The sequence below is a fragment of the Mycteria americana genome, chromosome 1, assembly GCF_035582795.1.
Source record: "Mycteria americana isolate JAX WOST 10 ecotype Jacksonville Zoo and Gardens chromosome 1, USCA_MyAme_1.0, whole genome shotgun sequence".
Classification (NCBI taxonomy): Eukaryota; Metazoa; Chordata; class Aves; order Ciconiiformes; family Ciconiidae; genus Mycteria; species Mycteria americana.
In genome coordinates, this window is record NC_134365.1 from 57370412 (window position 1) to 57397850 (window position 27439).

At 45.8% G+C, this 27439-nt stretch overlaps 1 protein-coding gene across 1 annotated transcript; it reads right to left on the reverse strand.

Annotated features, from left to right (window-relative positions):
• Positions 1-1046: 1046 nt before the first annotated feature.
• Positions 1047-22154, reverse strand: FAM83F (family with sequence similarity 83 member F). Its single transcript, XM_075491668.1, has 5 exons — positions 21699-22154; positions 17782-17949; positions 7872-7993; positions 6021-6733; positions 1047-1111 (listed from the first exon to the last, which is right to left on the reverse strand). The coding sequence occupies exons 1-5, from the start codon at positions 22152-22154 to the stop codon at positions 1047-1049; spliced, it is 1524 nt and encodes a 507-aa protein (XP_075347783.1).
• Positions 22155-27439: the final 5285 nt, after the last annotated feature.

The following is a 27439-nucleotide window of genomic DNA, read 5'->3' on the forward strand; positions in this document are numbered from 1 at the left end:
TCACCTGTTACTGGCTGTCCTCAGAGACAGGATAGCAGATTAGATGGCCTTTGGTCTGATTGCAAGCAGTGCTTCTTATGGATCAAAGCTCTTGATTTTGGCATGATTTAGAGTTTGGAAAGGTTAACTTAAAAAAAAAAAAAGGAACATTTGAAAAGCTTGTATGCTTCCTCTGCTTCCTCTTTCAAGCCTCAAAGATGTGCTCCTTAATTATTCAGTTTCCATGAATGGTAAAGAATTGCTGAATTAGCAACAAACAGGATTTTGTAACAGCCACTGAAGGCTGCGTTATTGCTCCCAAATCCTGCTCAGTCCCCCTTATAAGGCATTTCTCTTGATCTAGTCTCAACTGCAGGTTAAACATCTCCCTATATTCTATTTTTTCTCTTTACTATGTTCTTGCTAAATCACTTTGTTCGACTGCTATATTTATGACATGAAACACTTAAGATACTAATCTGCTGGCCTCTGCTAGCTAAACCCTTCTCCCCAACCACTCATTTCTGTGTGGGTAAGTGACAAAAGGAATCTACAGGAAGACTCCTTGTGGACAAGGGATCACTACGCTATCTGTAAACATCACTTTCACCCAGAATTTGCCACTTTGATTGGATTTAGCCTTCCAGCCAGTCAGACCAATACATTTCTGCAGTGCAGTAGAGTAAACAATGCAACACAGTGATTCTGAGTCTGTAGCTAGACAGACTGAAGTAGCAGCACAAGTAAGTCAGAAAATCACCTGCATTTATCTGGACACAGAGCGAGCTCTGAGACCAGTCATCACAGTTGTTTTTATATATAAAATATGTGTGCACACAGACATATGGACTAACAGATTCATCGCTAACCCTCATTTAAGGGACTGACCATCCAAAGTCTACGCTTCACCCAGTAAATGTGCTTTAACTGGGGGTGCCAGGTGCATCCAGGACCACGCAGTGGCTTGTCAGACCACTGTGTGAAGACATGGTTGTAGGTTCAAAATCAGTCAAGAGGTTACTGTTCCAGCTTGTTCAGTCTTCAGTTCTCCAGACAATCCTTCCCAATCAAGATAACACACAGGTAGGTTGTTTGTTTTTATCGCTTGTAGTGGAGTTTGGACCCAGGTTACCTGGAATGAAAAGAAGTTAAAAGTAACTTCAATGTTAAGTAAATAGGACCTAGATAAAGTCTGGACTCACGCTTCAATCCTCTCTCGTTATTTACTATACACCTTGTGTTAGACCTACATTACTCTGCACTTTCTTGTGATTTTATTTCCTACTACTGTGAAATGAAGAGACATTAAAATAAGAGCAAATTCAGAGTATACTGTGGAGAAAACCACTGGAAAAGTATTTCCAGGCTCTGGCCTGTACCCAGGCCAGCTTTAGTCTATTCTCAGTCCCAGCTGGCACTGAAAAATAGTCTGGACATGACCTGGGTGGGAGGTTTTCCAAAGCGTGAGAGATGAAAAAAAAAAAGTCAGGTCATCTCATTTATTTGATCCCCACACATATTCTCAGGAGAGGTTTTTTCACGTCCAGTTTTAAACATCACAAATGCCAGTATTTCCACCATTTCCTTGCAAAAGAAATCCCGAGGCCTCAGGGTCTCTCACTTAAGTAACATAGTACGCTGCCCCCATTTTTTATAATTTTAGTTTTTTTTCATTGATCCCTCTATGGATTCCTTCTGTTCCCAGTATCTGTACTTTTCACTGCTTGCATGGCTGTCTGATCTCCTTCATTACAGCCAGATGTTGGTCTGGATGCCCCAGCATATTTTTTTCAAGCACTGTACCAAAGTGTGTTTGCATAGGCTTTTGCAAGCAAGGGAGCTCTGCTGTGCTCTGAGCTCAGCAAGGCTTACGTGACATATAGCCTAGGGCAGTATGTACTGAGAGGGGCTGCCATGTGGCTTGCAGTCATTCTGAAGAAGGGCAGACCCCCCTTGTGTATTTCTACAGAAGGAAGGTATATGTGCATCTCCCAAGCAGTTGGAGCCAGTGGCCAGTACAGAGTGAGAACAGGGAGGGAAAACTGCTACAGGTCATGGTGACATGCTACTGAAAAGTCTCAACCCTGCTGAGATGAGGGAGTTTTCAACCCAAGCACTGCCTCTGAACTGCGCTTCAAATGAATCATTTTTCATGTCAGTCTCTTGCTTGTGGGTATTTGATCAACATTTTCCTCACCTGTAAGTGATGGGGAAGAGAAGAGCTATCTCCTCTTCCCCCCCTCCTCTCCACCTTCTTCTATACTGCAACTTCTTGATATTCACGTGGGAGGCTGCACTGCAACCCCCCTCACTTTTGTGGCTGCTCTGTATGCTACTGCCTCCTCCCCACATCTCCCCATGGCATTTCATTCTACCTCCTGTCCCCCCCCCCGACCCATTCTGTATGTTACAACTAAGTTTATCATTACTCCTATCTCCTCACCACCCCTGTTCCCCTCCTTATCTGTATTACATTCAAGACCCTCATGTTTACTTTCAAAAGTGTCTGTGCTCCTCTGCTTAATCTCAACTCCCAACTCCCTTATTCTTCTCACTTTCTACTCTTGTCTTCTGACCTTTTTCTACAGATCCCACTACAATTACAGCAAACACCCTCCTTGTATGTACCCAACAATGTTCCTCTCTTTAGAATAGAGGTTGAACATTCCAGTTACCACCCATTCATGATCCCACTTTGGCTGAAAAACACTGGTGATAACTAAGTAGCTATTTCTGCAGCATTGCAGTGCCCAGTGTAAATCCCCTGTTTTGTTCCAAGAAGCACCCAAAAGGGAAACGCAAAATCCTGCTGTTAAGTATACGTGTTCTGCAACCAACACGTATGAGGAGCAAAGCCAATGTACAGAGAAACTCAGGATGGCAGACCCTCCTGAATGAGCCCACTTTGCTTCTTGCAGGGGAGAAAACAGAACAAAAACGCAGCGCCTTCCAAAGGCACACAGCTTTCAAACCCTTGCAGTATTTCCCAGAAACTGCATGCAGACGTCAGTGTCCTTGCTGATCACAGTCTGCCCAGCAGCAGCTTAAAATTAACAAGATTCTGGTCAGGTTCAGAGCTGCTGCTGTTGTGTTCCTAAGCAGGCAACAGTGAAATTCAAGAGTTGTGTCAATTTGATGATGTGGTTTTAAGAAAGCCTTGTAAGACAAAGCACAATCTCCATGCAGCGTGCTAGGACGACACCTCAGGATGTTAATTTGGACGCTTAGTTTGGGACATTACTATCTGTAGCCCTTGTATTTTCCAGACTCCCAATTCTGACTTGTAGGTATCATTTCCTAGCATGTAAATACCCAGTCAGATTTTCAGACTCTGTCGTGGAACGTGCTTTCATCACTTCCCTTCCCAGCTCAGATTCTCTTCATCACCATTTGCTCTTACAAGACGGAACCTGACCTTTAGCCTGCTTGAATAATGTCTTTCAATTACTCTGCGAGCTACTCGGGGTGTGGATCTGGTCTCTCTATGCATTTGCAAGGTGGGATGTGTCCCTGTGGTACTACAGAACTAATAGTGACTTTGGAGGATGTGTGCACAGGTAGGCCCACAGGGCTTAAGTGTGCTGTTTAGTCTTTACAAAAGGTAAGGGCAGCTATTTCAAGCTGTGAAGCTCTGAATAATTGCATCCTAACGTGACTGCATACCAAGCACCTTCTCCCTCCTTCATTTCCACTTCCTACCTCCCTTCTGTCACCCAGAATATCACAGCAACAGTTTTTACCAGACCCTGCTCAAAGATAACTTAAACTTTTAAAACTAAGTCAGTCCTACAGTTACCCAAGAACAAAGTGCCTCCTGTTTTTATCTTGAAGCTGGAACTCTATTCCATGCCCACGTTCAAGAATTTTTTACTAAATCCTAATGAAACATGTCCTACTGATCAAGTAGCTGCAGGATCCTCTGTGGTAACTCATTTTTTTCCTCTTTCTCATGAGTCTCCATCTTTCTGATGTGCCCTCTATCATCTCTGTTCACATGCCACTTTGGGACCGCTAGACTAGAGAAGCTTTCTCTCAAGAACAGTGATTCAATTCAAAAGCAACACACAAGCAGTGATCTTCCTCCAGCCTTTTACAACACCGGATCACCTAAGTCTACTTAGATCATACCTCAAAAACTGTGGAGTCTCCCATTGCCACCATGAACAGGCATTCTCAATTTGTGTAAAACAAAAAAATACTTGCATGGACTCCTTGGAAAGACTTAGGTCAGGAACAGCACAGCAGGAAGGGAGGTATGCCGGACCTCTGCGCCTTCCCTGCACCTGTTCTCAATTCTTCCTTCCCCTTTATTGAAAGAGGTGGCAGCCCTCAGGAAGTAGCAGTGGCAATAAATAAAACCTTAACATAATAGCATCATAGTGTCTTTGTGGAAATGGTCCAGACCAAGCATCAGACTGTCTGGCACAGATCCACTGTGTTAAAAGGAACAGGGACATCCCAGCTGCCCTGACTGTGCAATACCCAAGAAGGGCGCAGCACCCCACTGTTCAGCTAGAGATATCAATCTCTTTCGTGCCTTAATCTGGGCCTAATTTCATCATGACATTGCAGGAATGGCGGGCTGTCTGCTTTAAAACAGCTGACAGTGAGAAACGTAGGTAATCTCTGATATTGTGAAGTGCTGACAAATCAGAGATTACACAATTCCCTACTTCTGTCACTAGAGGGTAGTGCAAGCCCTCAGGTCCATTCCTTCGAGAGGCAATGCCCATACATCTCCCCATAGGTCTTCACAGATTTGTTTTTCCTGGCTCTGAGGAATGGGGCCCAGCAGCACATATTGTCTGGACTCAAGACATAAAGTGATTTGGAGAGAGGACCTCTTTAGACCAGGGTTTACTTCTGCTTCCCCAAATGCCAAACACACATCCTAAAATGGGTCTACTATAGTCTTAAATAAACTATCCATGCCTTCTTAGAGTTCCTCTCTCTTGTGTTCATTTGCCATTTTTGGGTCTGTCCTTCATTCAGCCAGAAATATTTCTAAGAACCTAATCAATAGCTATTGTTGACCTTCCCAATACCTTGCTTTTCTTTTTGGTCTCAGGAGAATGTCTTTCCATTTCACATCATGGCAGTCTCAAGGGAATTCAGTCTCTCTATGCCTGCATTTCGCATTCATCAGACCACAGAATGGTCTCTGGCCAGACAAACTGAGGAGAAATTTTCTCCCTGGAACTAGTTTATTTTCCTGCTGGCACAGGATGTATTGACACCCAGCACAGCTCACAGAGAGAGGAAGACAACCAGGCTGAATAGTCCATAGATTTACTTCAATCTGACAAAACATCTAAAATGTTGGGAAGTTAGCTATGAACCCATAAATTGGGAGAAATCTTTATCATTTTTGTCTTCAACCGGATGAAGCCTTGGAAGGACTTAGTGAAAATATCAATTGTGTTAGCAAAGAAAGAAAAATTGAGATCTAGTACTTCTCCATAGCTTCTATTTTAATGACCTTCTCCCCTGTTTCAGAAGGTGATAAAGGAGCAAATTAAAAAGACTTCCACCTTCTCCACTCCTTGTCCCCTCACCTCAACAGAAACACGTTCTCCTCTCTTCTCCACCAGTGACTTGTCACAGTAAACACACCCGACTAAACCCAAATGAGGAAAAGAGGGGTTACACTGGAAATCTCTCTGTACCCTCCTAGCCACAACAATAGTGAACATACTGCTGCTGTTTATTAGGGCAGTGCACTTCAAGAACTGCACATGCAACCTCTTTTACACAAGGAGACATTCACTCCCTTTGTCCCATACCCCGCTTGCTGAGAAGTATGAGAAAACATTTACATGAGAAGTACCAACTTTACCATAAGACTGCCATTAAATTGCCTTCAACTTAAATTGCCGGTATCATTCGATACAACTTCTACTCTTCTTTGATCCCGCTCATTTTAATATAGAGGAAATAACAGGATCTACTCACAGGTGCCTATATTGAATATGTTTGCACCAATCAACCAAACTCAGAATAAGGGACACAGAAGCAGAACATGCTTGTAGAAGAGGTTTTACCTGAGATGCCTCCAGTGCTCCGAACACTGGCATGGCCAATGCTGAGCCGCTCGTATTCCAGTTTCATGTTCCCAAGGTCTTCTCCTGAATGTCCTTCACTGGCAAAAGAATTGGCCTCAATGCTTGAGCCTGGAGACCGTTTGGCCTTGCGACTGAAAAGCCCGCTGGCAAACCGTTTTCCTTGCTTTGAATTGGCCTGTGCATCTTCTTTCTTCACATCTCGAATAGACTCTCTGGATTTGGATTTATTTTTCAGGTCCACATGGAGCCGGAAGCACAGTTTCTGAGGGCTCCGATTCAGCTTGTTCAAGTTCTCCAGAGGTGGATCAATTTCTGGGAACTCTTGCTCCAACGTGATTAAGTCATTCAGAAACTGATTTAACCGTTTATTTGACTCACTTGTTTCCTCCTTTTCCATGTTCCCCTGATTATCCTGCCTGTGTCGTGAAGCCCAGAGCATCATATCACCACGGGTTGCCCCTGCCACTAAACCATACTTGGGGTTAATGAACTTCCGAGCCACGGTGGAGGAATGAAGGCCTGGCTTCCCAGTTCCGAGAAGGAATGGGTTAGCAATACCCAGTTCCTTGTAGAAATTAACTTCCTCTGAGATGGCATAGAGCTCACGAAACTCAACATCAAACATCTCCACGTGCTGTCCTGTCAAGACTAGCAGGATGTTTCTGTCAATGTGGGATGAACTCCATGTGAAGCTAAGAGTAGGAAACAGAACTGACATTAGATCTTTGGGTGCGTACTTGACCCAGCCCACCTAAAAATATCTAAAACACTACATGGGAATATGTAGCATTGTGCCATTTGCCGCCCATATGTCCTTGCCAACATGGGTCAGGACAGATACATGAAGCTCTTTATTATTGCTCTTCATTAGGCATGCAGACCAGATCTGGAAGAAAAGGCCCTAAAACTGAAGGACAGTTTACACTTTTAAAAAAGCAACACTGCCTCAACAGGAGGAGTCTCCAGACTGAAAACCTCACTGAAGAGAACTGAGCACAGTGGCTGGTGGGGAGTTCTTGCAGACCACCACCTGATGCAGTGTGGAACTATCTCTAGCCCACTGAAATGGTCCACTAGCATGGGCATATTCCATTCTCTCAGGAGCAGCTTGTGCTTTATGCCACCTTGTCCTGGTTTTGGCTGGGATAGAGTTAATTTTCTTCCTAGTAGCTGGTATAGTGCTGTGTTTTGGATTTAGGATGAGAATAATGTTGATAACACACTGATGTTTTAGTTGTTGCTGAGCAGCGCTTACACTAAGTCAAGGACTTTTCAGCTTCTCATACTGCCCTGCCAGCGAGGAGGCTGGAGGTGCACAAGAAGCTGGGAGGGCACACAGCCAGGACAGCTGACCCAAACTGGCCAAAGGGATATTCCATACCATATGACGTCATGCTGAACAAAAAACTGGGGAGAGTTGGCTAGGGGGTGTGCAGCTGCTGCTTAGGAACTGGCTGGGCATGGGTCAGCGGGTGGAGAGCAACTGCATCACTTGTTTTGTATATTCTTTTATCATTATTATTATTTCCCCTTCCTTTTCTGACCTACTAAATTGTCTTTATCTCAACCCACGAGTTTTACCTTTTTTTCCAATTCTCTCCCCCATCTCACTGGGGGGGAGTGAGAGAACAACTGTGTGGTGTTTAGCTGCCTGCCAAGTTAAACCACGACACACCTTCTCTGTCGTCCCACCCCAATTTCTGCAGATGCCACACAGATTACAGAGGCTGCAACAAGAAAGGGAATGACATGGAAGAAGATTCTCAAGCAAAGCCACAAGCCATTCTTTACACAAAGAATGTAGCTTTGTCTTAAGCAAGAGTGACCCACCTGTATGATCCAGTGGCCACCTTTTCACCATCCACCATCAGGAATCGGGATGCCAATGTGCCTCTGATCTTCCCTGCTGGCATGTAGAACCCAACTCCTGTCACAGAACGTATGCGGATATTCTAACAGGGAGGTGAAAAGACAAAATGTCACAATAAATAGGGCAGAGAATTAGATAATTGCCAGCTCCAAGTCTTAACATGTCACTCACATTATTTCACTACTTCTGGGACTACAGCTCATTTTGTATCAGCCACCAGAAATCAGAAGGGCTGCAGAAAAGACCTGCTGTCATCCCCTGTCTGTGCAAGTCACTCCCCTCCATCAGCTTATAGCCCTGTCCAATAGGTCAGCATCTTTGTAACCCTGCCTGCTGTCTTCAGCTATTCATCTTAGCCCACTGGCAAGACAATGCTTTCAAAATCAAATAATCCTCCATCTCCAGTCGTCTGCTGTAGCTCAGAAGGCCCAGCCCAGTTCAGGGGAATGAATCAGAGGAAGCCCTGAGTCACATCTGCGCTCTGAATCCTGATCCCTATTCCACGGCACTCGTGAGCTCTTCTCCAGACTACGTTAGCAGGACCACAAAACCAAGGAACTTTGCAACACCTGTGCAGTGCAAAGGCCACAGTTACTTGGAGGGTAATGTATGAGACAGATCTGTATTAGGTTCTTTTTGTGCTTTTGTTCCCATCTCAACAGCACATGACTTGACAAAACCAGGCAAATTAGAAGACTGGACAATTTAATTATTACAGAAGAGAGAGAGAAACAGTTCTATTGCTCAAAACATAGATATTTTCTATCTAACAAAAGGACAACCCCGACCTTTATCATTTTGCCAAGAACCCCAAATAGTTACAGTGTCCACCTAGATTCCTCGCTGTTCAACAGAGAGTGAAAAAACACAGAACTTTCTTTGAACAAATGGAGTAGGATAAGTGTCCCTACTTTCAGCAAAGAAGAATTTCTCAAGAAGAGGAAGGAAAAACCTTTCATGAAATGAACGGAAGTAGTTAGAAAAAGATAACAACTCTCCCCAAACCTCCCCTCTCGCATCCTTTGGCCAGCAAACGTATAGGTGATAAAACAAAGCACTACCAGGGACAGAGAAAACACAAGATTTAAGGTTACATGATTTTCTACAACAGATGTGTGCCTGCACATACTATAAGAACGTATCTGCACATTGGACTGAGTGTTATTCCGCTCATGGGTCCTGGCTGCATTAGGCTGAATTGCCAAACAGATATATGTACTGTCTAACATGAAAAAAAAAACCCCAACAAACCCAAAAGCATTGACTGTCAGTGTAAGTTTAGAGCAAATTATCTTGTCGCTCTGACACACAAATTTAGACCATTTTCTTCATTCCACCATCTGTTTCTGTAAGAATTCTTTAACAATGAAAAGCTAAAAGGTATTGTGATCTGGAGTAATAAATCCAGAGCTGGGAGTCAGATAGTCCCAAGTGTAATCACAGTTCTGACACCATTCCCTGTGATGTTCTGGGAAAGTCAATTCACCTTTGCCTCATTCTTCCCCCATCTGCAGAGCAGGAGAATCATGAGGATTTGGCTAATGCTAGCACAGCCTCAGATCCCACAAAGAGCTAAGTCCTATTATTATAAACCTCACTGAAAGCTTAAATATTGATAGGCTATAAAAATCTGCATGCAGGAATGAGTGATTATAAGAACACAGATTTCTTTCAAAAACCAGTTTTCTGAATATAAGTCTTACCTTTTGAATCTGCTCCTATTTTCCCCACTAAAATACAGCACTGGCAGTACAAATTCTGACTAACAGTAACCGATGATACTACTATTTTGCATTCATCTATCGCTTGATCTGTCTGGAGTCCTGTGTGGGCATTAGCTAATTAATGCTCTCCACACTGCTGAAAGTATTATTACTCTGTTTTAAAGACGAGGAGCCTGAGAGAGAAGAAGATGAAGTGACTTGCCCAAGGCCTAGCAGTGAGTCATATGTGTGGGATGCTGAATGCAGGTTGGGTAGAGCACAGGAGAAAGGGTGCCCTTTCCAGTATTTAGAATACCATTTGTAGTTGGCTGGCTGATCACCTGAAATATTTTTTTTTCCTTGCTGAGTAAAGCTGGATGTGGGATTTGCCAAATCATGGAATATTGACTGCAGGTGTCAACAAGGACCTCAAGGACCTCTGTTCAAATCAGTCAACAGCTCTGACACGTCATGTACCTTTGTGAATCAAGAAGTATCAGCCTGTGTGAACAGAAAGTTTCTTAGCATGTAACAAGCGTAGATTTTATTGTGTTTGTTATTATCACCTTCTTTTGGTGGAAAGAAAGCACATTTGAATTTCTGCAGTACCTGAGCTACACATAACACTTAGAAAGGCACAGAGGGGATAGAACCAAACAGCTGAACACATAAACCTCCTTGAACAAAGTAGGCACAGGAGTGCATAAATACATCTTGAAATGCAGAAAACAGGCACAAAGTCATATAAACATCGAGTCACTTAACAGGTTATTTGTATAATGTTTTCTGCCTTGAAGGATCTTGGAGCATTTGTAGACAGATATATCAAGCTGTACAGAGGAGGAACAAGCTGGGGTTCATGTACTGAAGACTACATAACAACAACAGAGGAAAGACAAATATAAATGAGGTGAGATTGCAGGCATTTTGGGGGGGCACTAATGTTACAGTAGTAACAAATATTTTGGGTAGAGAACCAGTTAGTTCACCAGACAGAAGTGATCCCTCCAGATTTGTATTCTTGCAGAAGCCTGCTTAAGGTCTGTCATATCCTGGCTTATGGAAGCTGCAGTCTGCATTAAATTTCCACATTTCCTTTACACAGGCTTGCACCACTCCTCATCACAAGCAGTGACTAACATCTCCCTGGCAGCAACTTAATACGGACTGGTAACACTCAAGCCTGACAGAGCATCCTAATACAAACAGTGAAGGAATCAGTCTTTCTTGCTTTATTGTGACACACTTTTAAACCTCACCCTGAATCCACAGAAAGTTAAATTAGACCCAGTTTAGAAAGTCAGTAATAGGTTGTGTTGTGACTGACACTTAGTTGTCCCTTGACAGACCTGTGCAGCAGCGCCCACAAGATGAGGTCGAGTAGGGCAAGATACACAAGACAGACCCTAAAGGCAAGCATTGCAAATAATTCCACCAGGGAAGCCTGTGTGTACCTTCCCTCTTAGAACAACCACTGGTATATATGTTGCAAAGCAAGCAGGGATCTTTATTTCAAGTTGTGATGGTCGCATGAATGACCTCTGTAAACTAACAGATGTAAAACAGATAAATGAGAGGCAACACACAAAAGCAGTAGCTGATAGATGACAGTGACTCAACAGTCCCTTACAGTCACTGCATTTTTCAAAATGTACATATCCCCTCTTTCTGCTGTCCCTGGAAAAATCAGATCCCTTCAGCCAATAGCATCTGCTAAGGTAGCTCTTGTCCTCTGTTCTCTTATAATACAGCTTCACCTGAGCACAGGGCTGAGGGGAAGGCCCCAGATGCCTGTTATTTCCCACTCTAAAATCCTAGACAGAGGTTTCACAGAAGGGGGAAGAAGAAGAGAGATATGGGATTCATGCGGACAGGACCACAGTAACAACAGACAAGGAGTCTTTCTTATTCATGGTCTGCAAGGTTCTCATTTCTGGTGATGAGACCTCTAGGTCAGAGAGACGGGTGGTAGGTGCTCATCTTACACAGGGACACAAAAGCAGCCACAATCTGGAAGCAGCCACCAAGTAATGCTGGCAAATACTGTGGACTTATCCTATGTGTTTGCCCTGAACAGTTCTGGAAAAGGTATGATTGTTGACAACATAGTAAAACCTGCAGATATTCAAGCAGAATAGGATGGAATGCAGCTAGCTGGAGCTGGCCTGCCAAGGTCATTACTGGGTATTATTTATTTGGGTCTTTGCTAAAAGAGGGCCTTGTAAGCCCTCATTTTTGAAAGTTCACCAGCAACCTAGAAGAATTCTCTAACAGATAATTAAAACAACAACAGCACTGCATCACATCACATCAGCTTCTCACTCACTTGAGTTAGGATTGGATGAGGAAAGCTCGGAGGTAAAGACATGAAATACTGAAATGAAATTCCAAACATTTCTTAGGCAGAAACTTTTAAGAATTCCTGGAGTGAGGAGAGGAACTCCTTACATGTTGGGAAAACGAATGTGAAAATTATCATGAAGGTGAACTTCCTGCAGATAACTCATTCCCTGGGTTTGCTTGGAGCTCTAGGTGAACTCCCTGTCTTTGAGCAGGAGTGTCTGTTACTGGGGTTTCATTAGCAGAAGCATGGGGAGGAAGAGAACTCATCTAAAAACTGGTGAGAACATTCACCCTCAGGTCAACAAAAAGAGGACTTTTTGTGGGGCTATGAATTTTATATCTCTGAGAACTTTGCCTCATTGTGATCTCAGAAGAACACTCTTGTGTCAAACATAACAGAAGTCTGGCAAACCATGTCCTGTAGGCTCAGGAAGCCATATGACTCATACACACAAGACACGCTCTTGCTAACATCCCAGGATGAATGTACTGATGGTTGAATTTAAATGCATTTCTAGTGATCTCTGGCCTCCAGACGAAAATTGAGTTTTTCTCATTTCATGCTTGGAGTCAGTAAAGAACTTTTTGTCTTTGCAGAGTGAGATACTGCCTTCCTACAGCAGTTTCCCTCCTGTGAGACTGTCACCAGATCATGATACCTTGCCATCTCAAAATGATACAATAGCCAGGAATTTTGTGAAAACACCCAGCACTGTATGTAGACAAAGGGCAAAATCCAGTGTTAACAGTAAATCTCCCTGTATCAGGACCCTTGAAGTATTCACTCTGCATTGGATGAACAGGGCAATGGAAACAAAAGGGCAGGAATCACAAAGCAATCTGAGCATCTGGTGATTACAGAAGACAGAATAAGCATCCTGACTCTGCAGCAATGACAGCCCATGGTAGGGTGTCATCTCTCTCTCTCCCTGGGATCAGAACTTGCCTCTAAACCTTAAAGGTACATCACATATTGCTGCAACTTTCCGAGAAAAAGCCATCCTGTAAATCTTGCACAAACATTCCAAAGGAAAGGTGGGAAGAAGGGCAGGAAGGAAGAGTATGCAATTCCTTTGCTGACAAACTGTGGCCCACTGACGAAAATCTTTTAGAAGAAAGAAAAATGGTTATGCAAAAAGACACTGTAAGGAGAGAATGTTTTTCCTGTTGCTGAAAATCTGTAGAAGAAACTCAGACATCAAAGCAGATGTCAGGAGAAAGACATGTTATAAATAAGAAATGGGTGAATGATAGAGTTAACTGCACTAGAGTTTCTCGTTCTTCCTTAGCAATTCCAACATCCTCTGTGATCGAGCAATGTGGGACAAAATTATTCTGCCTGAACAAGACTGGAGGCCCAGCTTGCCTTCTTGCTTTAAACATGGGTCTTCAACACTAAAAGTTCAAAACAATCCTAGACACATTACATCAATGAGGTGGGGGTGGGGAGAGTCCTCAAGGGGAAGCCTTAACCTTGCTCGAGACAACTTGGGTATCTAAAGCCTGCTGTCGAGGGAATCACTATATGGTGATTTCTGCCATAGTGACCCAAGCAGCAGCATGGATACATCCAAGGCAGCCTTGGGCAGGACACTAAGAGGCCATCTTCTCTGAGAGGCAAATGACCTGTTTCCCTTTACAGGAAGACTCTTCCCAGTCCTTCCATAGCACCATAGACAGGAATAAACTGCATTGACCTTAACAAGATTAACTAAAGCCTTTTTAGCCATACTGGAAAAGGAATACAACAGCCTTAAGGGGAATTTAAGATACAGTATGAGATAGCTGGGAAAAGGCTGAAGGACAGCACTCTGTGGGCTGGCGCTCTGCAGAAGAGTGAACAACTAGGTCAAAGAAGGATGTTAAAAAGCTCTTCTCAGTGGACCTCCTTCAGCTCAGCTTCTATTTGGACTTTTTTTTAGCTGAAGGAGTCTAATGAAAAACATAGCAAGGGCTGCTGTGAGAGAAGGGAAGCACAGAAGGGACACGAGTTTTCTCCTGCTTTTGAAGGCATCAATTCGAACTCTGCCTCTTCGGCAAAGGTGACCTTGTAACACAACTCGGCTGCTGCAGGACCTAGTCACTGCTGTAGAATGCCACTGTGATGACTGGTTTTGGATTGTAAAGCCTGTGTAGATACCTATGGAGAAAGAGGTAAGAGGAAGAGCAGAAGGGGACTCCTTACTGTTTAAAGATGGAGAAGGCAGATGAAAAGGAACTCATGTCTCCAATAGCATTGCAACTTCTTCTAAAATGCCAGGGCATCTTTTCATTCACTCTTATCCAGGAGTTAAAATATGCAGTACTGAAGTCATCATCCCTGCACATGATGACATGGTGAGAAAGTACTGGAAAACAGGTACCAGAGCAAATGGAACTACTGCTGTGATTTCACAGTTTTGTACCAAAGAGATTCGAGTCTAGGCCACAGAATACCCCTGAAGCTTGAAACAGGTCTATTATAATGATGTCTGTGTCTTGCTTTCAAAGACACCAGAGGAAAGAAACTTCCATCTCTGTTTTGGAGAAAGATGAGAAAGCTGCTCGGCTGGATGTCTTTTTTGATGAAGAAGTCCAGAAACTCAGAGCAGAGTGGTAGTTCACAGGAGCACTGTTCAGATATATGCAAGTCATTTTCATCCAGATTTAAGATGGTTCTCCTAAAACAGTTAATATGAGCCTCTATAACCTCCAGAGTTTTTTGAGTTTTTGTTGTGTTTTTTTTGAAACTATTAATTGAGTGTTTATGGAAGATCTGCCCTTCCTCCACGCAAAAAGGCACTTTTTTTTTCCACTGCTCAGCAGAACAGTTGGATCAAAAGAGGTGCAAGTCTTGCACCCCGTAGGTTGTTTCCAACCTAGCAACTTTTTCAGTATTTGGAACAAGTCTGTAGTAGTGACAGTGACTAAAAAACATGAAAAAAGCAAAGAATACAATACTACTGTAAACACACAAAATATTTCAGTCTGTATGTAATGGAATTGTTTGCAAACAGAGAAGGACTTGTGGGTGATGTGATGGTTGGAGGCCACCTTGGGCATAGCAGTCATGAAGTGATAGAGTCTTCAATTCTTGGAGAAGAAAGGAGGGGGGTCAGCAGAACTGCCACCTTGGACTTCCACAGGGCAGACTTTGGCCTGGTTAGGAGACTGGTTGACAGAGTCCCTTGGGAGGCAGCCCTGAAGGGCAAAGGAGTCCAGGAAGGCTGGACATTCTTCAGGAAGGAAATCTTAAAGGCACAGGAGCAGGCCATCCCCATGTGCCAAAAGATAAGCTGGTGGGGAAGACCACCGGCCTGGCTGAACAGAGAGCTTTGGCTGCAACTCAGGGAAAAAAAGGAGAGTTTATGACCTTTGGAAGAAGGGGCAGGCAACTCAGGAGGACTACAAGGATGTCGTGAGGTTATGCAGGGAGGAAATTAGAAGGGCCAAAGCCCATCTAGATCGTAATCTGGCTACCGCTGTAAAAAACAATAAAAAATGTCTCTATAAATACACTGGCAACAAAAGGAGGGCTAAGGAGAATCTCCATCCTTTATTGGATGCGGGGGGAAGCATAATGATAAAGGATAAGGAAAAGGCTGAGGTACTTAAAGCCTTCTTTGCCTCAGTCTTTAATAGTAAGACCAGTTGTTCTCTGGGTACCCAGCCCCCTGAGCTGGAAGACAGGGATGGGGAGCAGAAAAAAGCCCCCATAATCCAAGGGGAAATGGTTAGTGACCTGCTACACCACTTAGACACACACAAGTCTATGGGGCCAGATGGGATCCACCCAAGGGTACTGAGGGAGCTGGTGGAAGTGCTCACCAAGCCCCTTTCAATCATTTACCAGCAGTCCTGGCTAACTGGGGAGGTCCCAGTTGACTGGAAGTTAACAAATGTGATGCCCATCTACAAGAAAGGCCAGAAGGAAGGTCTGGAGAACTACAGGCCTGTCAGTCTGACCTCGGTGCCAGGGAAGGTTATGGAGCAGATCATCTTGAGTGCCATCACACGGCACGTACAGGACAACCAGGTGATCAGGCCCAGTCAGCATGGCTTTATGAAAGGCAGGTCCTGCTTGACTAACCTGATCTCCTTCTATGACAAGGCAACCTGCTCAGTGGATGAGGGAAAGGCTGTGGATGTTGCCTACCTAGACTTTACTAAAGCCTTTGACACCATTTCCCCCAGCATTCTCCTGGAGAAACTGGCTGCTCTGGACATACTGTTTGCTGGGCATACTGTTTGCTGGGTAAAAAACTGGCTGGATGGCCAGGCCCAAAGAGTTGTGGTGAATGGAGTTTACTCCAGTTGGCGACTGGTCACAAGGGGTGTTCCCCAGGGCTCAGTATTGGGGCCAGTTCCGTTTAATATCTTTATCAATGATCTGGACAAGGGGACCGAGTGCACCCTCAGTGAGTTTGCAGACAACACCAAGTTGGGCGGGAGTGTTGATCTGCTGGAGGCAAGGAAGGCTCTGCAGAGGGACCTGGACAGGCTGGATCGACAGGCCAAGGCCAATTGTATGAGGTTCAACAAGGCTAAGTGCAGGGTCCTGCACTTGGGTCACAACAACCCCATGCAACGCTGCAGGCATGGGGAAGAGTGGCTGGAAAGCTGCCCAGCAGAAAAGGACCTGGGGGTGTTGGTCGACAGCCAGCTGAATACGAGCCAGCAGTGTGCCCAGGTGGCCAAGGTGGCCAACAGCATCCTGGCTCATATCAGAAATAGTGTAGCCAGCAGGACTAGGGAAGTGATTGTCCCCCTGTACTCGGCACTGGTGAGGCCACACCTCAAATACTGTGTTCAGTTTTGGGCCCCTCACTACAAGAGAGACATTGAGGGGCTGGAGCGTGTCCAGAGAAGGGCAACGAAGCTGGTGAAGGGTCTAGAGCACAAGTCTGATGAGGAGCGGCTGAGGGAACTGGGGTTGTTTAGCCTGGAGAAAAGGAGGCTGAGGAGAGACCTTATTGCTCTCTACAACTGCCTGAAAGGAGGTTGTAGAGAGGTGGGGGTTGGTCTCTTCTCCCAAGTAACAAGCCATAGGACAAGAGGAAATGGCCTCAACTTGCGCCAGGGGAGGTTTAGACTGGATATTAGGAAAAATTTCTTCACTGAAAGGGTTGTCAAGCATTGGAACAGGCTGCCCAGGGAAGTGGTTGAGTCACCATCCCTGGAGGTATTTAAAAGACATGTAGATGTGGTGCTTAGGGACATGGTGTAGTGGTGGACTTGGCAGTGCTAGGTTAACAGTTGGACTTGATGATCTTAAAGGTCTTTTCCAACCTAAATGATTCTATGATTCTATGAATGAGATCCTACTGAGGCTGCTTCTGCCAGCCAAACTAGGCTGACTGCTGTACTGCATGCACTGTAAGAAGGCATACTCTGATGTGCTCAGGCAAAGGAGGACTACAAGCACATTCACTCCCAGATGATCACTGCTGGATAGGAAAGTCTTGATTTCACAGAGTATATGTGTCCTATAACTGGGATCCAGAGCTACTCCAAACTCTGGTTTCAATCCTTGAATAGGAGACCCACGGGATTTTCCTCAGACAATCTTCTTCCCAAACCTGAACTTTTAGGTCACAAGAGCCAAGAAACTACGTAGACCCCTGTCTCAGGTGAAAGGCAAAAACTCCAAATCTTTTATTTTTCTTTCTTTCTGTATTAGCAAGTCACTCTCTTACCCCTCTGTGTTCCATCAATCCCCGTCTAAGTGCTGTGATGTGACTTTGTAAGAGATGTGTTTGCCTGTCCAAGTGAGTTCCAAGATTCATTACAACTGAAAAAAGCCACTGACCTGCAGGAGATAATGGTTCAGTATTGAATACCTTACCCGGATCTGCAAGTCGCTGAGGTCAAGGCATCTGCACATTTCCAGGAAGAGCTTCACACCCTCCTCATCTAGGATTATATAGACTGGGATCCAGCGTTTATATGCTGCATCAACAATATCACGGAAGATGTCCCGGTCTGTAAATACATCCATGACCACTGCAATAATCTGGAAACAAGAAGACAGTAGACAGACAACTGAATAAAATACTAGTAACTGAAAGAGATGCCCATCACACTGGTGCAAAATAAAGGAGAGCACTGATACCAGAATATGGAGGAGGATATAGGGGAGACAAAAGTACAGGGATGTACATGCCCAAGCACTACCAATAATCTTGTAATTTTCTGCTTGGCTCCTGCTGCACTTTGCAAGGAACCTAATAAATGTCTTTGAGAGTTCTTCTAGGGGAAGATGGCTTATTTCAGCAGCCTGAGGAATGCCAAAGCCAAATACCTAGTTTCTCCTCTGTGTTGTGAAACTTTTGTTGCCTTTGTAAGGATCCACTTAAACAAAGAATACTGCTGAAAACAGACTGAAAAAGAAGAGTGAAAAACACAGCTCTAACTCTTAATCAGAAGGTGAGTAATGGAAGAATGAATGTGCAGAGGAACCAGGGCCTGAATCCTCAGCCATGGTGCATAGTGGAGACAACAAGAATTTTATTTTCCTTTTTTCCCAGTTCCCTGTGAGAAGTCTGCTCTCAGGGCTGGCTTCATGAGGAATGTCTTACGCAGCACAAACATAAACACCTCATATTTGTCAGGAAGGGACTGGAGTATGTGTTCAAGATTTGGAGGCAAAATGATCGTTCCCTCTCTTCACATGTAGATTTTTTTCTGGTATAAAACTAATCCTTCTTTCCAGGCATAGTTTTTACATAAAAACAAAAGGTTGCACTGACGTGACAGACAAGCCTGAACATTCACAGGATGAGTAACAACAAAACAAAGAAGGTTATGGGCAACTTTAATGCTGATCTTACATGTTTTGTTTTTCTCTCCCTTTCTGTATTTTTTACACCATTAGAAATATCAATTCACTTTTCTGCCTGAAAGAGTTATTCTCCCAACATTTGAAAGGCTATGAATGAAGGAAACTACTGTTTTCTTAGTCCCGCCAGGAAACATCAACCTGCCAGGTCAGAGCTCTCATGCTGACAGTACAGAATACTGGGAATAGAGTTGCCTAAATGTTAATTTCCCAGGTGCTGGGGTCACAGCGATAAGCCCAGCTGTGCTGGGGACGGCACATACAGGTGTGAACGGAGCTGAAGACTGGATTGAACAGTAGGATTTTCTTCACTTGAAGTTTGGAAGAGGTGCAGCTCAAGTTGCAGAAGCCCCCTATGGAAGGGCGAATAATTCTCACCAGAGACCTCTTTCCTTTGAAAAATGCCCTTGAACAAATTGCTTTTGGGAAAGTGATACCACAGTAAATGTCCCCTACTGTGTTTGCTGAATCTCTGTTTGTATGGCCAACAATAACCAACACATCTGCTCCGTCAGGCTCCTTCTCTCAACAGTGCTTACACAAGCTTTTCTTTGTTAGAAAAAGAAAAAAAAGAGCTGACATTGTGTTTATGCTCATCATTAACATGTAGGTTCCTGATACAGGTGAACTATGGTGGAGCTACATTATAAACTAATAGTAAGTCCCTCGATAGCTTCTGCTACGCAGAACTGGATTTCAGGTCCTGCCTTGGTTCTCACTTCCCAGCACAAAGCAGCAAGATGCAGGGAATGTTACTTAGGACCTCTGACAATTAAAATACAGTGAACTTGTGCCACTTTATTCCTGAACAACTTCATATACAGGCAGATTATAATTAGAGGCATGAGGAGTTCATGCATTATTTCAGGCCTGTTATGCTCCCTCTCCCCTCCACACACTGTGGTATGGATGTAGTTATTTAGGAGCAAGGATGCTAGATAATATTCATTGGAAGTAAGAACATCCACACAGGGAATTGATCAAAGTGTGAATTTGTTTTCTTTCCATCCCCTCCATTTGCGATGAGTCCAATGACTGCAGAGATTACACCATGTCCTGGACAGAACATTAATTGTTAGTACTGGCCTTGCAATAGAAGGGATGGTTGCCTCCAGGCTTTGGGGCCCTGGGTCAGTTCAGGCTTCTTTGCAAGCCTGTGGACTAAACCCATGAAAACTGCAGTCCTGTATGAAAAGCAGATGAGCTGCCTTGCAGATGGCACTTCCAAGCCAGCAAAATGTGAAACAGTGGGCAACCCCACTGTTGGTATGGTAGTCTTCCCAAACCCCTGCCACAACTGCTGATCTGTCAAGATTACCTAGGAGCATTCCCAAATACAGCAAGTCAGAGCATGAGTGTCTACCCCTGCAAGAGGTTGTCCCCATTCCTCTACCTATCCATAGGATAACAACTTACCTATAGGGCCCATAGGCGTGCCTAGCTCTTCATAGATATTTACAAATTGGCAAGCATTAACTTGCCAATCTTATTGTGGCAACGTAGCTTAATTAACATATGTTTGTAAAACACCGATGATAAGCCACCCACAGACATGTGCCACATATTACTAGTATCTGTTTAGACCCCCTGCCCTCCAAAAAAACCCGAAACAACCCAAACCTACTCTCATCTACTGAATGAAAAACTGCTACCTGGAGATTTTTTTTTTGCCAGGGCCAGCTCAGCTGAACACAATAGGCATAGTTATCTACGAAAAGGACCATTAAACACTTAAATGGCTGTTAAACATGAAACCACCTTTGGGTTGGGAGGGCCACAGTTCGTCCACTCAGTGAAACAATAATTAATTACTTTTAGGTGCCAGGCACAGCTATCGAAAAGAGCAAAGTTTCCCAGTCCTTCCACAGCCTGTAGAGGCATTTGCAGCAGCGCAAAGAGGATGTGAAGTTGCACTAAATCGGAGTGTAAGCATTTTACAGCTTCTGGCTCTTCTAAACGACTGATCACACCAGTCACTGAACAGGATTACAGGGTGTGCATGTATTTCTGCGAGCAGGGAGCTGAGGAGATCACCCGCTGGATTAATGCCTCTCTGCAAAGTTTTCTGTGTTTCCCAGCAGATTTGGTTTTAACAAGCCTGCGAAGGTTGTGCGTATAGTGTGTGCTAGGGGGGAGCGGGTGGAAGAGGAAATAACTGCTGAATTAGAAAGCAGAAAAAACAGAAAGCAGCAAAACTAAGAGCAGGAATGAAGTGCCCTTTGCCCAGGGGAGTTGTCAGCTCTGAGGGGGATCATTCCCTGAGTGGTCTTCCCTGGAAACTTCACCCTGACCTAGAAAAACCTCGTCATTGCCCCTTACCTATTCAACGCAAGCTCTCGTACCGTCACGGCTGCTTTGGTTTCTTGCCAGAGATGCCCTGTCACCGCTAACAGTCCTTTCCAGCCAAAGATAAATAGGAAGAGCAGCCGCATATTGTCTGGACTCTGGCTGCTTGCAGTCCAGGCTGGATGGTGTTGAGACCACAAAAAATAAACTCAAAAAGCACCTCCCCGAAAACAAACTCGCTGCCCTGCGTTTAACTAGGGATACCTGCACGTACAGGAGGGGTGGCTGGCACAGCATCACGACCCGTCTTCCCCTGAGCCAGTGAATCACGAAGAGCAAAACACGGGTATAAATCCCCAGTTTGGGGGGGTGCAGGGGTTTAACCCCCATCCTGGGCATCAGCTTTGGCAAACCATAACGCGACCGGACACGAACCGCAGGGAAAGCCCTGCCTGGTGGACGCCGACCAGCTGGAGGGCCAACGCGGTCCTCCCGCCTTGGAGGGGGCCAGCGAGGAAAGCGCGGCCGCGGCGGGCTCTCGCCTCCCTCCCACCCCACAGGCCGCCCAGCCGGGCCCTCGGCCCAGGCGCGAAGGCGGGCAGGGGTGGCCCGTCGAGGACGCCCGCTTTGGGCCCTACCTTCTGCGCCTGCTGGATCATCTCCCGCGCCACCTCCTTCAGGTGGGGCGCGCTCTCCTCCTTGCGCGGGTGCGTGAAGAGGGCCACCCGGCTGATGCCCCGGTAGAAGGTCTTGTCGGTCCAGCCCAAGTCCAACGGGGGCACCTCCGTGTCCGAGCACTCGGGCCAGTAGGCCAGCGAGAGCGTCTCGCCGCCGGGCCCCCGAGCCACCTTGCTGCCCTCCCGGGGGTCGTCGTATCCCCGCCAGCCGCCCCGCAGGGCCTGCAGCTCCCGGCTGGAGAGAAAGTCGCGCAGCTGCTCCTTCCTCAGCGCCTCCCGGTAGGCCGCCTCGCCCCGGGTCACCAGCACCTCCAGGGCCCGGCGCTGCTCCTCGCTGTAGTAGAAGCGGGCCTGGGCCTCCGTCACCTTCTCGTTGACGTGCGACTCGTCCAGCAGGAGCACCTGGGACTCCGCCATGCTGCCGGCACCCGCCGCGCCGGCCGGCCGGGAGCCTGCGGAAGGAGGGAAAGGCAGGGCTGGGACCGCCTCACCTGGCCTGCCCGAGCCCGCCCCGACGGGTGGAGCGGCCGCGCCGCCCTGCGCCGGCCCCTCACGCTCCCCTGGCTGCCTGGGGACAGGGCTGTCCCCTCTGTCCTACCCTTCTGCCAGGCCCGCACGTGGCCCGGGCCTGCAGGGGACAGGGGTGGCCGTCCCCCCGGCATGGCCAGGACCAGGGGCCCAGACCACAGCGCTTGGAGGAGAGCTAGGCCTGGGCCGCGGGCGGATTTTGGGTTGCAAATGCAAAAGTCTATTTAAGAGGGTTTTTCCCCCTTTTTCAGACGTGGCAGCCACCTGAGGGGTGCTCACAGGGAACGGGGGGGACACGAGTGGGGCCAGGGGTGCGGGCTGAGCAGCATGGTGGCCACAAGCCATGGCCCATTGGCCGCAGCTGGCTGCTAGCTGGCCCTCTCCAAATCCACTGACAGAGCAGCAGTAGCAGCTCAGCGACTCCCAAAAAGCAGGAGGTGAGTACCCTGTTTACAGATGGGAAGACGACAGAGCAATTTGCCCGAGGCCCCCAAAGAGGCTGGTGTCAGAGCTGGGAATAAAACCGCCCTGCTCCTAGTCTCTGGCTGGGAGCGTGAATAAATACCCCCGGCTCGACACATTTGTCCCAGCTGAGAGACTAGGGGCTGTAATGTTAAATTACGATTTTTGCGTGGTATGCGATAGTTGCTAGAGGCCCTAATCAAGATTCAGGCCCCACTGCGGTTTGCAGTGCGTACACAAAGGATAAAAAGCAGTGCTTCCCCCTTGCAGCCCAGGGACAGAGCTGGCAGGGATGAGCAAGCAAACGGGCATAAAGGCAAAGCAGTGGTGAAATACAAACATTCAGAGGCATCTGCAGCTCTTTACATATGTGATTAGCACTAAGTGCTCACATGCACAAAAACCGGTAGGGACAGACAGAGCTGCTGTTTGTCTCCTCTCTATAAGCGATTGCCTGCGCTCAGTGAGTTAGCTTAAAAATCTAAGCATGAGGTAGGGCACCAGAGCTCATCCTGCACTGTTCCTCTCCTTTAGGGAGAATTTTAGTATTCCAGACTGTCATCAATAGCTTTTCCTAGCATGAAATTCACTTGAAATTAGAAATTGCACTTTGCAGAGGTCTACTCCTCTGCCTATCAAGTCCCCTTTAAAAATTAATTTCAATACAGGCTCTTTTAGCTTGATTTCCAATGGAAATGAGGCTTACATGGTCATGGTGTCTGCATCCGTCTGCCCGTCTGTCCATCTCTAATAACTTTTGAACCCACTGGCTGATTTCAAACAAGTTTAGCGGAAGCGTAATTACATCCCTACAGATTTTGTGAAAATAAATGGCCTGACAGGAAAAAGAGACCCTATCAGTCCCCAACAGGGAAAGTTACAATATGGGTTCACACCTTATTAGATTTCAGATATTCCATAAAAGCAAAAACACTAATAAGCACCTGATCTGTATGAAAAGCTTCAAATGAAGTTTATGCCATCTTAGACACCCTAGTCAATCAACCACGATATACAAATACACAGGAGATGCGGCTTTGTTAGTTCCAGTGCTCACTAAACTACTTGTTGGGTTTTTTTTCAGTACCAGAGGCTGCCATCAGCTCTGCTATTTCATGTGTGGCTAAATAAAATCTCTTTAATCCTAGGTGCTCTATTCATTTGTAGCTGCACAATGTAATCCTTTGTGTTCAGCTAAGGCTCCCACATGAAAGCAAGAGTAGCTACACAAATGTACGTTTAGTTTTGTATTTAAAAACAAACGAACGTTTCCCACATCCAAGTAAAGGCAGCAGAGACTTTGCAGTTTGTTGTGATGAAATGTTTAGCCCCCATCTCTCACTCTAAAAGACAAAGTGTTGTCTGTGTGTTGATACGATAAATAGGGGCAAGGAGCTGTGCAAAAGCAGAGGGAGACCCTTTCCCAATGCATGCATGTGTCCCGTCCCCCCTCCCCGTTCTTGCAGCAATACATTCCAACCAAGTGTATTTCCTATATGGAGTTTTTATAAGGTCTGATGATTCAGTCCCTTTTGATAGACTCTGACCCTGCGGCTGACAGCCTCACCTCAAAGACTGGTAAAAAGGGCCGTGCAAACAAACTGCCCTCTCCGTCACAAAGGTAACCCAACCCTTCGGGACTGGAGAAGAAGAAACACGGCAGGCAGGGTGGGGGAAATACTTGTGCCTGGCCTTGCCTCTCTGGGATAGAGGAGTGAATTCCAGTTTCCACTCTAGAACAGGGTCATTATTCTTTCAGCTCAGGTTTTCCTCTCTGCCCTTAGTGCTGGCTCAAGAGAAATAAGAAAGGGGAAGCCTGCTTTTGAATTGGGCTGAGGCAGCTGCAAATCCATGCAGAACTACACTATCAGTCCTTTGATTTATTTTGTTCCTGGGGATTACTCGCTGGAGGGGCTGCATGTGCATAGGCAGGGTTGGGTCTCTTTGCTTTTTGCCTTTGTTTGGGTGTCGTCCCAGCCAAGTCCTGGTTAAGGTCTTGCTTACTTTTCTGGTCTGGTTCCAAAACGTTTTCCAAAGGATGTAAACTAACCTATCAGGAAATATTACCTCTTATTGTAACCCTCCCCCAACCCCATTACAGTGTTTTAAATCATCTGCCTTCAAACACCTCCCACGTATATTCTGGTTACTTGGGCCTAATTGCTTCACTTTCCTTTGCGAGGCAGCGCAGGTTGTGTATTAGATAAAGGTATGACACCTTATATTTAGCATTAATTGTAACTGCACTTATCCTGAGCGTACATCTCTCTTGCCAGTCCTTCCTGTGTAATTTCAGTCCCTAAATAGCCCACCTCCTGATACATTCTTTGATAAATTTCCCAGCAGTGTTTTTCTTGTGACATAAACTGCTACAAGCTCTTGTTATAAACCTTTGGGTGCTCAGCTGTTTAGGAATAAAATTCTGATGCCTTCCCCCTCACCTTTTCTTTACATCTTATTTCTCCCAAGAGCAGTCAGCATCTACATGCAAAATAGGAGTAAAACCAGGGGAAGGTATTAAAAAGAAAGGATCATTTTGTGATCAAGTGGTTGAGAGCTGTATAGTAGAAGGCTTTTTTTGAGGGGGGGTATTGTCCAAAACAAAACAATATGATTTACCAAAATGTCTCTGATCAACCATACTACCTTTTGGTTTTTTGTTGTGGTTTTTTTCCCCCTCCATAAAAAGCAGCAACTGGTTAAAAATGAGTTTTGCAAAGAGAACAGGATGGCTTAAGTGATGGAGGATACAAGAGAGTGTTTTCTACTTCTCAGTGTCCCAGCTGCAGGTTAGCCTGAGGTGACGGGGCTTTGCCGTCTTGAAATGGAAGGGTAAACAAATAGGTGCCTGTGCCATGGTTGTTATTAAACACTACACTCCTTCCCTGTGCTGGCTGGCACCACAGAAAGACTCGCAGAGGCTTGGTGGAGATTGCATCTTCTCGACTCTCTTCTCTGCAGCCAGGATCCAGGAGTTTGTGGGAAGACTATTACGTGCGCAGCAAGCCACGCTCTGCTTGTCCCGAGTCTGAAATTTCATTTGCAAGGGCTGCCAACCCAGAGCAAGAATGGGTGCATTAGTCACGTCCAACTATTGGCAGAGCTAAAAAGCCTGAAACAAGGTGATTTCAGGGTGGAGAGGAAGAAGTGTTTGCCTTCATCGTTCTCCCTCCAGCAACCCAAAGAGCTGCAGGCGGTGGAAAGTAGGTGTGTCACTTCTGCAGCAGCAGTGACAGACTGCAATCCGGAGGATGAAGAAATGCTTTCAGATGCTTCCTTTCTGTCATATTACACTGCCTCAGGGAGAAAACCTAGCTGCTGAATTGGAGAATTGCCGCAACTGAGTCAAGTGCTTCTGGCCTCCCACTCAGTTTTTCAGCTGTTGTTTCCATGTGAGAGTAAATAGGTAAGAGAGTCCTCTGAAGAGAGCAGAAAGGAACAACTGTGTTCGCAAGCTCATTTCTTGCAGCAAGGTATTTGCTGACTGAGCACGCACAGAAAGGCCTTTAGCTGTTTTCTCCGGCTGCTCCCATTCACAGGGCAACAGTTTGAGGCAGTTTCCTGTAAGAAATAGTGCTGACCCAGGTCTCTTGCTTAATCTTTCAACTGCCCTATAGGCAAGGACTCAAAATGGGTTGCAATTCAGAATTCAGGTGAGCTACCCTGTGGGGCCTTGGCCAAGTTGCCTGCCGTGCCTCAGTTCCCTACCTGTAAAATGAGGAAAATGCTGCTCTACTTCACAGGACTGCTACAGGGAAATAGAAAATAAAAACCCAAACCAACATCACCTACCTTACTTTGGTTTCTCCTGCAAGGGCGGGGGGGGGGGGAGGGGGGGAGAAAAAAGACAGCTGTAGAGTCCCTTTGCACATGAGCCAAACCCTGAATGGAAGCTCTTAATAAAGAAAACAGTGAGAAATAAGCAATGCAGTCTCTGAATAGGATGCTTAATTGCAGCTATAATTATGTAGCTCTCAAATCACACTGTGCTTTATAGACAAAGGAACAGCAGGAATGGGGGTGCTATTAAGTTAGGGCAGCAACAAGTCTACAGCATCGTGTACTTACCTGTGCACTGGCTACCTGTCAGTCTGCATTGCTACTGACTCTTTGGAGAAGATAATGCTCAGGTGAGAGTTGATGGGGAGAGGAGTGGAGCAGAGGGAAGGCTGGGATGGGTGTCCCAAGCAGAGGCTGGAGGGATGGGGAGCAGACTGGCAGGAAGCAATTAATGGGACAATCGTGGTATGGTGGAGCAGGCCACCAGCCAGTGCAGCAAGATGAGGTGAGAGATGGAGTTATGTGCTGATGACAAGGATGAGATGTCCCAATGCTATGTGGTGGATAAGAGGGAGTCAGTGGAGGGAATGCAAGAAACATGGTATGTCCAAGAATGAACAAATTCATTTGAAAAGCTGCATGATGTGTGGAGGAAAGGAGAGCAGTGCGGAGCAGAGATGAGGCTCTGGCATCCACAAAGTTTTAGCCATCCTGGAAGATGGCTAAAAAAAGCCATGGCAAAAAAGGAAGCCCTGGTTTTTATAAGGAGGGGGAAAGAATAGAACTGTGAGGCTGGGCTATGGGGAGGAGAAGTTAGAAGTGGGCCCTAAACTACAAAAATGAACAGGTAGGAAGCAGTTTTGTCCCCACAATAAATGCAAAACTGTGTGAAGGGAGCAGCATAGGAAAGAAAAAGGCAACCCTCTAAGAGG